Genomic DNA, 17,864 nt, shown 5'->3' with positions numbered 1-17,864 from the left:
GCTGTAAAGAAGATTGGAAGCCACTTCTACGTATCTTTTTTCCTTCTTTTCTATTCTTTTTCTTTTCCCCTTTCTTGCACTTTTAGCTTTCTCTTTAATTTCTTTCTTTTTCTTTTCTTTTTCTTACTTTATATTAGCTTGTATTAATTTTTAGACTTGTTTATAAAACTTTCAATAAAATTATATATTTTTTAAAAAAGACAAGTCCTTGCAGTTTTCTTCGCAAGATTTTGTATATGTTTGCCATTGCCTTCTTCCTAGGGCACAGAGAAAGTGACTGGCTCAAGGTCACTCACCTGGCTTTGTGCCTAAGGCAGGACTTCCTTTCTAAAAAAGTTAATAAAATTGTAAAGTGAAAAAAAATTGAACCCTGCAGGGAAATAGAGGAACAAATGATTACAATTAAAGAAGAACACTTAAATTTGACTTACAAATACAGAATGAAGCAAAATATTTTAACATTGGACATATTGAAGAATATGTTTGAACAATAGACCCAGAAGTTAACTTTAAGAATGGCTGCCTCTATAGATAGCCTCTGTTTAAAAGATGCTATGGAAGAGTATTACCTGACATGATTGAAACTGATTTCAAAGTGGATTTAAAAATAATAGGCTATAAGAATGACATGGAAAAAGATGTTACACTGTATATACTGTACAAATGAATCTGACTGATGTCTTAATAATTAAAAGGGATATACAGACAATAAACCAAGAGAGTGACCTGGATAATTTTCCTATATTGGATTTACAAAAGAAGCTTGTTGAAGTTTTAAAGAATCTCATGAGAAGGGACAAAGAAAGAATGAAAAGAAAACAAGTTCTACAATATTATTTGAAGGGACTAAAGACTAAGATTATTAGAAGTAAAAGGAAGGGATATAAAGTTGGTTTATTTGATCAAGGTTAAAATAGATATGTTGTTATTTCTGGTAACCCTGAATGGACTTCTGCTGACATCAGGACTGAAATGACAAGACTTTATGGATTTGTTTATAGATAAGAGATGGGATATGGGAAGAAGAGATCACTTGTTGTATTTTAAGAGGAGGTGATAAGTTACTAAAATTATTTATACTTGTGATGATGGTGGAAAGTCACTTCTGTATATGTTTTTTTTTTCTTTTTCTTTACTATATTCATACTTTTTTCTCTTCCTCTTTTTTCTTTTTTTCTGCACCTTCTATTCTTTCTTTATATTCTTTTATCTTTTAAAGTTTGTATTACTTTTTACTGTTGTAGTTATAATCTTTAATAAAATCACTATTAAAAATAGTTTTGCTGACTACTAGATCAGCTTTTCTCAACTTGGTGGCCTCCAAGTCTGATAATGTACACGGTCCACAGAAGAAGTCAAAAAAAGTTAAGAAAACAGCCATGACCATATGATCTAAGCCCACCTCTTTATAACCTAAGCCCCCCTCTATACATACACATCTTCCTTGGTGTGGGCTATAGAATGTTCCATCAGGGTCATTATTCTGAAGATCAGAAGCTCTTTTGTGCAGTTAAAATTGTAATATGCATATTTACTATGTCACCTACTACATGGGTGGGCTATGGGTTAATGCCTGTAATCCAATGGGCATTATCCTTCCTATTGATCGTTATGTGACCAAATAACTGAGATGCACCATGAACACAGCCTCATACAATCCTCCCAATATTCCAAGTTGACATGGGCGATGACTCCAGGAGAAGTGTCACACCATACAACCCCTTGTGTGGCAATTCTTAGGGCAGAATGAAAGAGATGAAGAGAAACATAACTGCATGAATACTGGATCATGTAGAAGATAGAGCTGGTTCCTTCAAGGGACAGGGGGAATTTTGAAACTTCACCTTTTTGTATGAATTTACTCAGGTTCTCAAAGAAAACTATGTATAACCCAAAGTACCCTTGCACACAAAAATCCACACTTTGGGGGTTTTTAGGGTACATCAAACTAAGAATAGCTTATTTTTAAGAAAAATGTGCACAAAGGAAGCATTATTTAAGAGATTTTTTCCGACAGTTCAATCCTACATATCTCTAGTCAAGTAGATCCTTCTGAGTTTAATGAGTCTTATTTTCAGGATGTGAGACTGCAATTCCACACCAATTCATGGTTAAAATAGCCCTGTAGAAATCTATTGGACTTGATCATGAGCAACTTTGGCCTTATTGATTTCATAAGCTTCCTCTAAATAATGTTTATTAAACCCATTTAAAGTAATAGTAAAGTAGAAAATATTCTTGACCCTCAAGAGGTATTTTTCTGCAAATCTGCATACAGTTGGGTTTCTTAAATCCCATTATAGCCAATGGAATATGTGCACCTCAACTGTATGCAGAAAGAGAAAGATGGATGAAGAAGAATGGAAAATAGAGTTGAAAGTTATTTGGAGAAGTCTACCAATTTATTTTAACCAGCACGTCACCTTCACTGAAATGTAGGAACTGGAAATATTTGTCCATTCAGATTTCTTGAGAATTTTTTTTCCATTGAAATAGTTTCAATTGCACACATACATTCTACTTTACTAATAAACTATAATTCACTTATTTGGAGCCAAGTTTATTGCTCAGGGGCATCACTCTGAAGAAGGAAGGGTAGAAACAGCAGGCAGTGATTCTTTCAAATAATGCACTTTTTTAAAAAAAGAGATGGAATACCAAAACAATTGCACTGAAATAATTAGACAAGAAAAGACTTCCACATTTCAGATATTAATTAAATAAACCATGTTGGATGAGCATTATGTTAAGAGTAAGGTAGATGGATGTTGAGGAGTACATACCTCAGACTACTTAATGAAAAAAGAAAAGATTAGAATTTTGCTCTCTATAATGTACTATAACATTAAGGTTCCACCCCCTTTTGCTAAACAAATTATTCTTTTGCCTCATTAGACTAACTAATATTCTTGTGGATAACAATCAATCCATTGCTCAAAATCATGGCATATTTTAATTACCTAGAACAATTTAGACTTAATCCTAAAACTAATCTGCAACATTTTTTTTAAAAAAGAACCAAGCAGCTGCATTCATCAACCAGTAAATCAAAAGTATCTTACTTTATGCCACTTTGAACTAACGTTATAAGCTCAGTAAGCCTAAAATCCATAATCATTTTTTTTTTGAGGGGGGAAGTAATTACCATGAAATTCCATCTAGTTTATTTCTGAATAGTCCAGCTGGCAAATATATGGTATTCTCTGTTGTCTTAAATGAGGTTAGACTATGATGATGATGATGATGATGAGTATTTTTAAAAAAATCTTTGCCTTAACAAAGCATATTTTTATTTAAAATTAAGTAGAGCTTACACTATAGTAAACATGCATATTGCACCTGTCCTATCCCAAAGAATGTGCACTTACACCAGAGTAAATACCACCGATTATAATGGGATGGGACTGCAAGCTGAGGCAGCATTATGCTTGATCTTCTGTGTCATGCAAGGCAGAGACAGAAAAAGAGAGAGAGAAAGAGAAGATAAAGAGGTTTTTCCCACTTAGTGCTAGGCAGGGTATTTTTCTGCCTAGAGCAGAATCCAAATTATCAGAGACAGTTCTTTGCTTTACACATTTAGGTTAACACTTTAAGAAGTCTCCCTACATGTCCTGGCATCAAAATTTCTGCCTTTGATTGCTTTTCTTTTCTCCCTGATTAGACTTAAGGAGGTGGATTTCCCCTGCTGTATGGCAGGATGAGCCATGCATTGCAAAATCAGGTGGAAAAGATGTTGAACCTTTAATGCCTGCAAAAAGCCGGATGTTCTGTGATTTTTTTTTTAAATAATTTATCCTGGTCACACAGAGTTGGGAGGTTAAACAAGAAGTCTAAACATGCAGAAACATCCCAATGTATCCTGCCCCAGTTTTCTTTCTACAATGACTGCAGTGCTGCAGTTCTATGACAACACCATATTAATGAGCCAACAACTGCCTGGTGGCTTCTCCCCAGCTTTCAGAGTTGTCTCTTGCCCTTCCAACCTTGGGATGGGGTGAGGAATGACATCATAAAGCAAAGAAATAATCTTTTGCTACTTTGTATCAAGCAAAATTAGAGTGGGCAACTAGCAAAGTTCACAATCATATGGCAAATTTCTTGCTCTAAATCTGGAACAGAAGTTTGGAAAAAGCTGCATTCTGGTGTATGCTTGGTTGAGAGTGAGACTCCCTGTATGCGGTAGAACTTACTTCACAATAAAAAACACCTAAAGCATTTCAACATGTGAAACAGGTTCTACTTTGAGCCTTTTGCATTTTAACAAAGCCTTTTAACTTGTTTCCAGATGATGATATCCTACTCTCCCTAGATACATTTCTCCTCTTCAGGTTGATGCTTAGATCGTCACTGGTGACCCACTCCATTTTTTAAAGCTCTGGAGAAGGATCCCACCAAATGCAAAGGGGTCACTCTGAAACAAAGGGGTGCAGATTGTTGCCTGACCTATAACATTATTCAAGTGCAGCAGACAACTTCTGCAAAGAAACAACTTAATTTAGTGGAACTTACTTTCAGAGGGGCCATGGATAAAATTTCCAACCCAAATTGGGGGGGGGGGGAGTTTGTATAAAACTGAGAAATGTGGGTGGGTGATTGAGGCATAGGTAGCACTAATAGAACAGGTGGGGACAGATATAAACGTTATTCAACGTTGTTTGAAGTATTACTGCTCTTGTAAATGAGCAACCTGCTGTGCTGGACTTCCAATTACTCCCTTCCTTCCCCTTCTTAAGCCACTCTAGTCCCCTTAGTGATCTGTGTTATCATAAAGCAGCCACTCCTTTTGAATCCCCCCTCCCTCAACATACAGGATGTCTGACCTTTCAATGTCAAGTCCTTGAGAAGCAGCACCTTTACTGTCCGGGATTCCTTTGAAAGCTTTTCTTTTTTTTTTTTTTTAGTCTATTGTGGGGTTCAGAAAAGAGAATCTTGGCTGGGATCCGGGAGGACTCAGAGGGTTCCCGTCTCCTGCTCTCTCTGCTGCTCTGCATTGCAGATGGAAAAGTAACTCCTCACACGCAGATCCTCGCAGACACACGGCCAGAAGCTCGCTTTTGCTCGGGCCTCTTGTTCAGAGGCCGCAATCACACCTTTTCACACGCACCCCATGCGCGACTCGTTGGCTTTCTGGCCTGAGACCGGCCCGTTCTGCTGGCGGAGCTGGCCTTGGTGCTGAAACTGTCATGGCTTCCCCAAGCGAGACGCACATACCTTACCTGAACCGTCCAAGCCAGAACATTTCCCCAAACCCAGGGCAAGAGGCCTGCCTGCCGGGCTGCTTTCCTAGGGAGGGGGTGCAGATGCAGCGGATTCCCCCCACCCCACCTCCAGCTTGTGCCACCTCCAGCGCGTTGGGAGAGGGGAGGCAGCGAACTGGGCCGGCTGCTCCATAGACCTCCGCTGCAGCAGCGGCGCCTGTGGGAAAACGAGGGGGAGGGGAGGAGGAGAAAGGCAGAGGAAGGGGAAGAATCAAGGAAAAGTATAAAGAATTAATCCAGGGAAATTAACGTGGATAATAATAACGATAATGATAATAATAAAGCTTTGGGAAGAGAGATGGAAGAGAAGGAGCTGGTTATGAATGCAGTCCCGTGCACTCTCGGTACCATAAAGCATAAAGCCACGAAACTTTGGAAGGGATATGCATTCGAATTGGACTGAGAGTTAAGCTTTAAGTGCCAGTCAAGAGATACAAGAAGGGGAGAGAAAATAGAGGCCCGGGGAGAAAGGAAGGGGCTCATGAATGCAAGGAATGGATGTCTGGAATTCGGGCTGAAATTCTCGGCCGGGGAGAGAGCGAGAGGGAGGGGAAAGGCGTGGCTTGGCCGCGAAGGGCGGGGCTTCGAGGCCCCTGGCCACGCCTCCTCGTCACGCGCGATACCGGCCAGCCCGCCCCCTCCGAGACAATGTGCGGCTCCGATATATAAGGCGCTGCTTTCCGGAGTCGCTGCTGCCGGGTATCCCGCCCAAGGCGCCTTTCGCAAGTCTTCCAAGATGAGCTACACGCTGGAGCCGCTGGGCACCCCGTCTTACCGGCGGGTGGCCGAGAGCCGGACCACCTTCAGCCGGGCCAGCGTGTCGCCGTCGAGCGGCTTTCGCTCCCAGTCCTGGTCGCGGAGCTCGCCCAGCCCGGCCTCGTCGACTTACAAGCGCAATGTGGGCCCGGCGCGGACCTCCTACGGCTCGACGGTGCTGAGCTCCACCGAGAGTTTGGAGCTGAGCCAGTCGTCGCTCTTCAACGGCGGCGGCGGCGGCGGCGGCGCCGTGGAGCTGAAGTTGAGCCGCTCCAACGAGAAGGAGCAGCTGCAGGGGCTGAACGACCGCTTCGCCGGTTACATCGAGAAGGTGCACTCGCTGGAGCAGCAGAACAAGGAGCTGGAGGCCGAGCTGGCCGCCCTGCGGCAGAAGCATGTGGGCCGTTCGCAGCTGGGCGTCGCCCTGGAGCAGGAGCTGCGCGAGCTGCGCACTGCCCTGGAGCAGGTCAACCACGAGAAGGCGGCGCTGCAGCTCGACTCGGAGCACTTGGAGGAGGACATCCAGCGCCTCAAGGAGCGCTTCGAGGACGAGGCGCGCCTCCGCGAGGACGCCGACGCCATCACCCGCGCCCTGCGGAAGGACATCGAGGAGGCGGCCCTGGTGAAGGTCGAACTGGACAAGAAGATGCAGTCGCTGCAGGACGAGGTGGCCTTCCTGCGCGGCAACCACGAGGATGAGGTGGGCGATCTGCTGGCCCAGATCCAGGCCTCGCACGTCTCCGTCGAGCGCAAGGACTACCTGAAGACCGACCTCTCCGCCGCCCTCAAGGAGATCCGCTCCCAGCTCGAGTGCCACTCCGACCAGAACATGCTGCAAGCCGAGGAGTGGTTCAAGTGCCGCTACGCCAAGCTCACCGAGGCCGCCGAGCAGAACAAGGAAGCCATCCGCTCGGCCAAGGAGGAAATCTCCGAGTACCGGCGGCAGCTCCAGGCCAAGAGCATCGAGCTGGAGTCCGTCCGCGGCACCAAGGAGTCCCTGGAGCGCCAGCTCAATGACATCGAGGAACGCCACAACCACGACCTCTCCACTTACCAAGTAAGCGCGGGGCTCACATAGATGATCTCCGGGGACTCTTCCTTAGTAAGGTTCTTTGGAGCTTGAAGGCACGGCTGGGGATTGCGGGGTGGTGGTGGGGTGAAGAGATGGAGGATGGACCCTCCTACTTGCAGGCGATAAAGGAAGACTAAGTCAAAGGGGTGTGCCGGGGGGGGGGGATGGAACTGGGAAATGAAAAAGCAGTAGCCCTCCCCAACTGGAGGACCATCATCTCTTGGTTAACCTAGGATGCTATGGGAGAGGGCAAGGGGGAGGATGACAGGTAGGACTGCTGCACACAAACCCCCATGAGAAAGGAGAAGTTAATATCCAAGGGGGGGCTTTCAGCTTTAACATTCTGGGGTTGGGGTGGAGCTAGGGCAGGGAGACACACCCCCACAGCCAAATTGGGGGGGGGGGATTTTGCCAGCTTTAATGCAGCTGGGCGGGTAGGCCAGGAGAAGGAGGGAGGATCAAGCTCCCTCCCCCCTCCTCCTACCCCCCATTGACTCACCCATCCTTACTAAATGGGAGAGCACTTGTGACATACCAGGCGCAAACTGAGCATAAGGACAAGACAGCTGGCTGAGTCAGATTGGAATCAATAATTTATCATTCCAGGGAAATTCCATTTACGATGGGAGTGGTCAGACGAAATATCTTATTACTTCTCTTTTGGGAATGGATCACCTATCGCAAGGCTCCATGGAGATGCATCTTCCGTTTTCCGTTTTTCTTCCTGGCCCGCTCCCAATATCGTTTTTTGGCAGTTTCCACTGATAGGAAAGGAGAGGGAGTGGCCCATCCCCAGAAGTTCTGCTAGTGGTGTAGAGAGAGGGGATCTCTCACTATTCCTTCCGAAAGGGGGTTTGTCGTAAGAGGGAGGGGGAAATGGAGCAGGGAGGAGAAAGATTATTATATTTCTCACCTCAAGAGATGTTCTGCAGGCAACTGAGGGTGGGGCAACTTGGAGCAGGGGAAATGGTACTTCAGAACACATGACAAAAATAATGTAAGTCCTTTTCTTAAAATAAGTATATATATAACAAGCCATACCTTTATTTCAGGCTGTCCAAAAATGTATAAAATGAGAAGAGTATGCAGGCGATTTCCATCACACAGAATTTGTTGTTGGATCAGATGTTGCTTGGGGGAGAAGACATGTCATAAAAGGAAGTGCAGTGTTTGAGGGTTTCTCTCTACAAAATGCAAGTGCAAAAAAGAAGGGATGGGGGGAGATAAATCCACCCCCTTCCCCTTTGGTTCATCTTTCTGCACAGAGTCCCAGCAATCCATTTCCAAATACCTCTTAGCATAGAGGGAAAAAAATGTAAGGAGAAGGCTGTGGGATCTGGCTTCAAAGTAAACTTGAGTTCTGATTTCTTTCTAAAGGTTATGAATGTTGAACCAAAAACAAAAAACAACAGGGTTGGTTTTAGGAAGGCGAAGTTAGGATAGATTCGCTATGCAAAAGGATTAAATTGGAACATTTTAATAATGTTCACTGCACCTTCTCAGTTGGTAATAAGCCTCATCAAACCTTTTTCTCCAACAGCATTCAAAATGGAAAAGATGTACTGCAGAACTAGTACTGTTAGGGGAAAAAAAGAAAAACTCTTGTGAACAGTGCTCTCCTGCATTGTCTGCACTGATAAAAACTGTTTTATGCTTAAGCATTGCAAATGCTGTTCCTTTCTATGATGCTGCGTCAGAGTTGCAAAACATCTGGATTCAAAACCATGTCCTTTAAGTTGCCTTTTTAAATCCAGTAACATTGTTCTAAAGGAAGGAACAGTTGGGGTAATACTGTACTGTTCCTGTAATTATTATCTTTTCTACAGACCTAAAGAGACTAAAAAAAAAATGTGTAAGAGATTAAGTAAAGGACAGGATGGAAATAATCTGCATATAAAACTGTGCATTGAGTGGAAAAATCAACATTTCTAGAGCAGCGAATTATTTACTTACTGTTCCTCAAAAATCCTTCCCCTGCAGGCTGATGACTCTGCAGGAATTGGGAGAGACAGTTGCAAGATCACTCATTATAGCATGGAACCAAATTTCTCTGTGCTGTGCAGTTGGTGTTCTTTTTGAACCAACAGTAAATGCTGCAACAGTAACAGTAAGTGCTGTTAGAAGGCACCTGCAATGCAGAAGGTATCTGTGCTGAGCCAATCTCTGAGCAGACTTGTCTAGTGCAAAAGGAAACTCAGTGAAATTCCATGCTATTATTTTATTGCAGATCCAGTTAGCCATCCCCAGTGGGGCCCAAATGCAGCTTGGAAAGCAGAGTCTGCAAATCTGAATGACTTCCCCTGAAGTAACTTTTGGGAAGAAGGTGAAAACAAAATCTGGAAAAGACTCCCATTAATCAAAACGCAGTCTTATATCAGTATCATCCTATCCAGTACACCCCAAAGTTCTGCAATGCAGAACTTGCTGGCATCAAAGAAGTCTTGAACTTGTCTTGCTGGAATTGGAAGGGAGCTTTTTAAAAAAGCTTGTTCTTGTTCAGTGACATTGAACAGTACAGATTTAAAAAGAAGAAATGGAATCCTTTAAAACTAAGACAAAGCTCAGTCAATAAGCAGATCAGACAGACTGCATTTCTGGGGATAGTTTAACATCCAGCTACCAGTATTTTAGAAATTGATGCAATGCCATTTCCATTGCAGCTGCAAAATTGGGTATTGCAGAAGTGCATAATATAAATAAACAGGAGTCAACAGAATTTATACCTGCAATGCCCCATGCAGAGTAAAGGCTTTCATCAATTAATGCCACCAACATTCTTTTATATGTCAAAATTTGAAAAAAAAATCATTTTGTAATGCTAACTTAAAGTCAGTTTCACATTTATTGGGATTTCACAGGGAAAATCTCTTGGATTGCTGGAATTAACTAAACATATGAAGATACTGGTTGCAGAGATTTCCCATTATAATGCCCAAATATTTTTTCTAGTGAAAAGCTTTTAGATATGCAAAATCTGTCTCATCTGTTGAGGACCTTGTTGTTTCCATGAATTCTGAACACTTAATATTAACCAGTATTAAATTCCTTAGGCTTTTAGTCAAATATAATTACTTCTTCTGCCCCATCATTAACCTTGCCAAAACTAAACTGCGGACACTAGAGGTGATATCCACTCGCTCCACTCAGTTGCCTTTTCTTGCTTTTATCGAAACGTTATTCCAGAGGATCTTTGGACATGCTTTTCAGAAGGCTGAACCAAAATTGGAAAAAGAGTAACTTTTCACTACTCAGATCAAAACCAACTGGTTTAAAAGCAGCTTCCTGACTGACATAATCAAAGTACTTTGCTGCAGAGAGCCAGTTTGGTTTAGTGGTTAAGGCACAAAACTAGAAACCAAGGAACTGTGAATTCTAGTCCCGCCTTAGGCAGGACTGAGTGACCTTGGGCCAGTTAATTTCTCTCAGCCCTAGGAAGGAGGCAATGGCAAATCACTTCCAAAATCTTGCCAAGAAAACTGAAGGGACTAGACCAGGCAGTTGCCTGGAGTCTACTGACTCAGAGGCACATATACACACTTTGCTGCATGACAAAGTCAGGTACAGGCACTTTTGTTCTTAGGAAATATTTAGTTTTTCAAGATCCCTCTTTCCTGCCCAACTCAGAAGATGCTTGAGATTGATCTGAAAATCAGCAGCATTAATTTGCCAAAAACATATTCATTAAGACAAATAAGATGCAGCAATTGAAGACTTTGTAGAGGGATGAAAAATAACATTCTTCGGGGCACAACATCTGGATCACTGTGGTATATGCTTCAAAATCTATGTCTCTCACTGTAATACCAATAAGCTGAATACAAGTCCAGCTATCACAGTTTTGCTAGAGGGCCAGCTGATATGCTGGGTTGCAGCTTCAGTCATTAACTTTGGAATTAATTTAAAGTTTTTAGTAAATGCATTTTAAAGCATGAGTATATCAAATACTTTGCAAGAGGTAAATCTTTAAATGTTCCATGCAGACCTGCTTGATCCACAGTGAAGTTAAGAGGAGCGTAGCAATTTTACATTGATGATGCCGTGTTGCCCACCATGTCAAAGTACACAGGCTCAACTGGTTCAACTATTAATTTTAATAATCCAAAGAAATATCTAAAACATTGACAGCATACCATCCTGCTTTGTTCAAACATGCTTCTGTTTTTCTGATTCTCAGTATAAGGTGCCAACAAAAATTGCATGATTTACAAAAGAAAACCAACTATCAGAACGCTGATATTTTAAATTCCATGCCTTTAGTTCAGCTTTTCCCAGCCTGGTGCCTTCAACTGATTGCAATTCCCATCTTCCTCAGCCAGCTTGGCCAACAATGGAACTTGATGGGAATTGTAGTCCAAAGCATTTAGAGTGCCAGGTTGGAAAAGACACTTTTAATTTTTAGGAATGGTTATGATTTTTTTAAAAAAAGGAATGTTTCAGTAAGGACCCACTCTGCAGGAGAAAAATAGAATACTAGGATTCTTCCCAATCTACTGCTTCATGGGATGGAATTCATTATACAAATGCCCATCATCAGAACTGGGCATTTGTATAATGCTGTCCAAAAAAAAAGAAGTTATTAGTTCTTAAGAGCCATTCTGATCAAGCTAGTATTATCACTTGAAGCGGGGTGATGAATTATCCTTTAATTTTAGGTTCCAGTCTTACCTTTTATATCTGTTTCTAGTGCATCATCTTTCCCACTTCCCCTTCCCATTCATTCCACCTTGCATCCAAATATGCATGTGATTTTGTACCCATCCTAAAGAGCCATCCATGTCTTGGTTGCAGGACACGATCCAACAGCTTGAAAATGAGCTGAGAGGTACAAAGTGGGAGATGGCACGTCATTTGAGGGAATACCAAGATCTCCTCAATGTCAAGATGGCTCTCGATATTGAAATTGCTGCCTACAGGTATTGAGAACACAATGCAGATGTAACCAGACCGGCAATTTTATTGCAGACTCTTCTAGCTGCAGCACAACTAATCTGCAACACGGGAGGCACATGGGGTGGGTCACAGGGAGTTTTGCTGGCGTCTTAGCACTCTTTGAAATCTGGTCAAGGGATAATGTTTTTTGCCTTTTAGTAACTCTGTTTTCTGTGTAGCGGAAAGCTCTACAGCTCTATTGATGGAACACTTAACCGGCTTGCAAGAGGTCAAGTGTGATTTTCAAATGGAATATGCTATTGTCCTAAGCATAACTATTGAGGAAGGAAGTCCTGTTGAAATCAACTAAACTCATATTTGTGTAGCAGTATCTCGCTATGGGGCTACCATGTTAATAAAGTCCTACTGAAATCAGCAGGACCGATATCCACCTAACCAAGTTTGTCATTTTAAGCCTAGTGCATGCTCTTTCTTGAAGTTTGTTTTCTCTCTCATTTTCTTGCTTGCAGAATGCAGCTGCTGCAACCTGGAATGGAAGATTGGCATGGACATTGGGTGGTGGGAGGGTAGATGTGCTCCTTAACTCTTTTGTCCCCAGCCCTTTTTCTACTTTTCTACAGTTTTAAAAACCCCAAAAGGAAGATGAAATCAAACTGAATTGCCAAAGCTCTTTGTTTTCATTTTTAATTTCACGGTAGGAACATAGCTAGCATGATGTCATTGCTAATAATCATGGTTTTTTAAATGATTATTTAAATTCACAATTACTGTGATGCTATCTATCATAGCAGAATTTTTCCAAAATCAAATGAACAAACTCCAAAAGATTGTTAATTTAGGGGACTACTTTGGCCACAGGTTTCCAAAGAGACAGGACAATTGGCCTTTCATCCTTATCTATAGTAAATACTTACGTCTGATTATAAATAAAGGATTTTTTGTTTCCTTACTCAGATGCTGCTACTGGATACTGTATGCCTGTCTCTTTTTATCCAATAAGAGACTTTGATTATATGCCAATAAGTCATAATACTAAATATTTAAACCTCCATGAAAAGTTAAACAGCTATTTTTCCACATAATCCTATTCTGAGTATGCTAGAGTTAGCATCCCAGGAGGAAACATACACACACACAATGCAAAGCAAATGTGTCTTCCTTGATTTAAATTGCACTAAGAAAAATCGTACCTCCCATTTTAATGATTTTTTTTGTTCACATTTGTTTAATAACAAAAGGATTAATTTAGTATATACAGTACTGTTTGCAAACACTGGCTAGAATTTCCAATGGTTGGTTGTGTTGGGATTCAAAGTCGCTAAGTGTTCACCAGAAAAATGGCAACAACCTGTAGGTTTTTATTAGTTTCTTGCAAAAAGAAAAAAAAAAATACAAAGGGCTCCATCTAGCCATATTTTAAGTGTGCTGTCACTGATAAAAGGTTTAGGTTGGTCAGTGGGCTTAACCGGGGAAGCACTGCATTCCAACTCATGCAACACCAATGCAGCGTTCTTCAAAGCAATACAAGGATCATTCGTATGTCTAGAAGTAATATCTTTGTATTCATGAATGATCTCTCGGAAATATACATAATCTGGAAGATGCAGATATAAATTATGCAGATGTAAGTGAAGCAGCTGAGCTGGTGGTTGTTTCCTCTACATTCCTGAGGCATGCAAATAACGTTGAGAGGAGGATGCAAACTGGAATCTGATTGCCAGTGATATCTCTTCCACTCGCATCCGCAAAATGGTTCAGAAAGAGAACATTAATTTAAAGAGTGTGAGATGTTTCTATTACCTTAGTAAAGAAAGAATATTTTAAACCTAGTTCAGCTTCTTACAGAGACATCTGTATGTGTGTGTGTTTACACACACACACACACACACACCTTTGCCTTTAGATGTTACTGATTGCATATTAACAGTTTCCCCCTTATTTCCATAGGAAACTTCTTGAAGGTGAAGAAACAAGATTCAGTGCCTTTTCTGGAAGCATCACTGGGCCAACATTCACACATAGGCAACCTTCAGTAACAATATCAACTACCAAAATACAGAAATCAAAAGCTGAACCACCAAAACTAAAGGTCCAACACAAGTTTGTAGAAGAAATAATTGAAGAGACCAAAGTTGAGAATGAGAAATCTGAACTGGATGAAGCTCTTGCCGCTATGGCTGAAGAACTGGCCGCTGAAACTATACTAGCTGAAGAAAAGGAGGAAGAAGTTCTAGAAGAGAAACTTGTAGCAGAGGAAAAGGTTGAAGTCAAAGCTGCAGCCCCAGAAGGTGAAGAAGAAGAAAAAGAAGGGGAGGAAGAAGAAGAGGATGGTGCAAAATCTGATGAGGCTGAAGAAGGATCAGAAAAAGAGGAAGAAAAAAGTGAAAAGGAAGAAGGGGAGGAAGAAGCAGAAGATGAGGCAGGTGAAGGAGCAGCTGAGGAAGTTGAAGCTGAAGTAACAGAGGAGCCTGAAGAAGATGTAGAGGAAGTCATTGCACCAGGGAAGGTAGAAAAGGTGAAAACATCTCCTCCCAAATCACCTGTGATGGATAAAGCAGAGGTGAAAGAAGACAGTAAAGAAGATGAAGGTGGTGATCAGGAGGGGAAGGAAGGTGAAGAGGAGGAAGAAGAAACAGCTAAGGAAGAAAGGGAGAAAACAGCATCCCCAGCAAAAATAGGATCTCCTGAAAAACCAAGCACTCCAGACAAAGGATCTCCAGAGAAGGCAGCATCTCCAGAGAAGGCTGGGACTCCAGAGAAGACTACTTCTCCAGAGAAACCAAGGACTCCAGAGAAGGCAGCATCTCCAGAGAAGGCTGGGACTCCAGAAAAAGCAGGGACTCCAGAGAAGGCAGCCTCTCCAGAGAAGGCTGGGACTCCAGAGAAGGCAGCCTCTCCAGAGAAGGCAGCCTCTCCAGAGAAGGCAGCCTCTCCAGAGAAGGCTGGGACTCCAGAGAAGGCAGGGACTCCAGAGAAGGCAGCCTCTCCAGAGAAGGCAGTGACTCCAGAGAAAGCTGCTTCTCCTGAAAAGCCAGGCTCCCCAGTGAAAGATGTAGAAGAAGTTATCTCCATCACAAAGGCCACCACTGTCGGTGCAGAAAAAGACTCAAAAGAAAAAAGTGAGAAAATTTCAAGGGAGTCTACCAAAGAAGATATAGCGGTAAATGGAGAAGTAGAAGATAAGGGGGAGGAAGAAGATGACTCAAAGGGAAAGAAAGTAGAAGAAGAAGATAAAGGTGTTATCACCAATGGTCTGGATGTGAGCCCCTCTGAGGAAAAGAAGGGGAAGGGTGACGACAAAGTGGTCGTGACAAAAAAAGTTGAGAAGATTACTAGTGAAGATGATGGGATCACCACCTACATCACAAAGTCTGTGACTGTCACCCAGAAGATGGAAGAGCATGACGACGGTGTTGCAGAGAAATTGGTGACCACCAAGAAGGTGGAGAAGGTGACTTCTGCACATGCCATAGTAAAAGAAATCAAAGAGAGTAGTGACTAAAATAATCATTTCCCCCTCTCTAAAGAGCTTGGATTGGTGCAAAAGGTTAAGCCATATGACAGCTGCAAAAATGCATGAAAGTGGCGGCTTCTCAGCAGAACGGGTTCTCTCATGGCATCTCCAAAACGACTCTTGGTTTTATTTCTGATCTTTTTATTGTTTCTGTGCCGTACCCAGGGGTTTGGGGGGAATGCATGCAAGCCCGGTGCACTCCCTCTGCAGAACTTGGGTTTTTTTTTAAAAAAAAAAAACAATGCATGAGCTGTTACTCTTCCAGGGGAAGTTGCTGAATTTTCCTGAGCTGCTGATTGGATGCCTCTGAGGAACGTCTTCAGATGTATTATGCAAAGAATAAACTGAGCCAAATAAACAATAACAAAAGAATGAATTAAAAAAAAAACCCTGAATTCTCCTAGCCTTAAGCTACTTAACAATTATGTTTACCTCACTGGTGCAATTAAGGTGGACTTCTGTTCATGAGAGAACCTATGCTGACATGCACAGTATGCAACCTTTTGTTGTTTGATGTAAAGCAGTCACAGCCGTTTGTGCTCAATAAAGGTCATATTGGAAATGAGCTTGATTTGCTTGATGGTTTGCTTTCTCTCCAAGGTCCAAAATTTTAGGATTACACAGGCTTTGCAGTTATCTAGAGAACAGTACTGGAGGGACAGTGAAGAAGGAGGGGTCCTGGTTGTTACTTACCTGTATATGGTCATGTTTTGTATTGTGAATGGCAGCCTCCTTTGGCTGTTTCCTTAAAGTGGGCCCTTCAAGTAAGCAGGTTGGTTTGATGAAAGATAGGTAAAGAATTGGTTCTCAAAGAGATCCTAATGGAATGCTGAAAAAGACATATCCTCTAGGCCAGCCTTTCTCAACCTTTTGACCCTGTAAGCTTTCTAGCCACAATCCTTTCTTTTTTCTCAGCTCAGGAAGGAGAAGGTGGACATAGGCTTGCAGACAGACAGACAGACATAGCCATAACATTTTATATTGATTTCTGAAGTGTTGGGATGGGATTTTTCTCACCCAGTTAAAGAGGAGCAGTGCTGCAATTGCTGGCAATGTCTTTGTGGTTCAAGAGAATGAAGAATTTGCTCTACTTCAGAATCTTTCTATTTGGGCTGTGCTTTTTCACTGTGCCACCCAGTTAGCCGAACCCTCTACCTGTGTACTCCATTCTGTTCTGTGCCCTAGCTAACCACATTCTGTGATCACCAAATACATTCATTGGAGTATTCTGGGATTTCCATCCTTAGTTGAATAGGAGCCATTCACTGGAGAAATGCCTGTATACAATTCTGCAGCTGATGAAAACCCTGAAAGTGGCTAGCAGTAATACAGAAATACATGGTCAAGGGAAAGAAATGGTTGCATTTTATAGCTGAGGATCAGATGGAGAAAGAAGCATAACGCTAGATATTACAGTTTGGTTTGTTTTTTTAAAACCCTATTACTAAGTTATGGGAAATAAGGAAACTTCACTAGTTTCCAATAGATTCTGAGCTATTTTATGCTCACTCTTGTTCTACATCCTAACTCTGCTCCCACCTACTTTTTATTCTCACAACATTCCTCGAGGCTTCATGGATGAATGGAGTTAGAAACTGGATCTTTCTAGTTCCAATCCAGCACCCTAACTATTTACTCCAGATTCTTAAATATGGCTTAGGTTTAAATTTATTACACTGTGACCACTGTGAACTAAAAATCAGCATGAATAGCAAAAGGAAGTGTCCTTTTGCACAGCAGAGGCATGAATATTACACATCTCAAATGGAAGAAGACAAATACATTCAAAATTGCACCCTCCCGATTCACACCCATCTGCAAGAATATTAAGTACTCAAATGCCACTTTGCAATGAAGAAAAAGTAACAAAAAAACAACAACTCTTGGAATGAAATATCTCCCTCCATCACAACTTGGTGTTTTGGGGGTTCACAAAGTGGAAAGAAATCAGTGCAACAGGAGATGTAATTCTCTGCCTCTTCCCCCCACCCTACCCCAAATATTAGGCAGACATACATGCACAAGGGTGTATTTGTACATGTGGAAATGCCATTTTGGTCTTTCCCTTCCCCAAAATAAAGCATATGCATAGGTTGCTCAACAGAATCAACAAAACAAATTTTTAAGTGGGAGAGTGTGCTCTAAAATAATATATAATTTGGCCCTGACAGATTTCTTTTTCCTGCCGTTAGGCCGTAACGGTTAAATTCAAAAAGATATAATCACTGAGTCAATAGCCCAAGTATTGCTCTATTTACTTGAATTTGGTTCCTCTTTAATCAGGTTCACACATAAACACCTTGGAGTGAATGACTCAGCCCCCTAGAAAATAAGTAAGCTTGCAAGGCACCCTGAACAAAACACTCTTCATGGT

The 17,864-nt window shown here is 42.0% G+C and overlaps 1 protein-coding gene across 1 annotated transcript; it reads left to right on the top strand.

Moving 5' to 3' along the window:
• The first annotated feature begins 5,951 nt into the window (after positions 1-5,951).
• On the top strand, positions 5,952-16,055 carry NEFM (neurofilament medium chain). The gene is made up of 3 exons (XM_063311162.1): positions 5,952-7,071; positions 11,875-11,999; positions 13,924-16,055. Exons 1-3 carry the CDS (start codon positions 5,995-5,997, stop codon positions 15,476-15,478), a joined length of 2,757 nt encoding a protein of 918 aa, XP_063167232.1. The 5' UTR covers positions 5,952-5,994; the 3' UTR covers positions 15,479-16,055.
• Positions 16,056-17,864: the final 1,809 nt, after the last annotated feature.

Source organism: Candoia aspera, chromosome 9 (assembly GCF_035149785.1).
Source record: "Candoia aspera isolate rCanAsp1 chromosome 9, rCanAsp1.hap2, whole genome shotgun sequence".
Classification (NCBI taxonomy): Eukaryota; Metazoa; Chordata; class Lepidosauria; order Squamata; family Boidae; genus Candoia; species Candoia aspera.
This window is presented reverse-complemented; position numbering and strand designations above follow the sequence as displayed.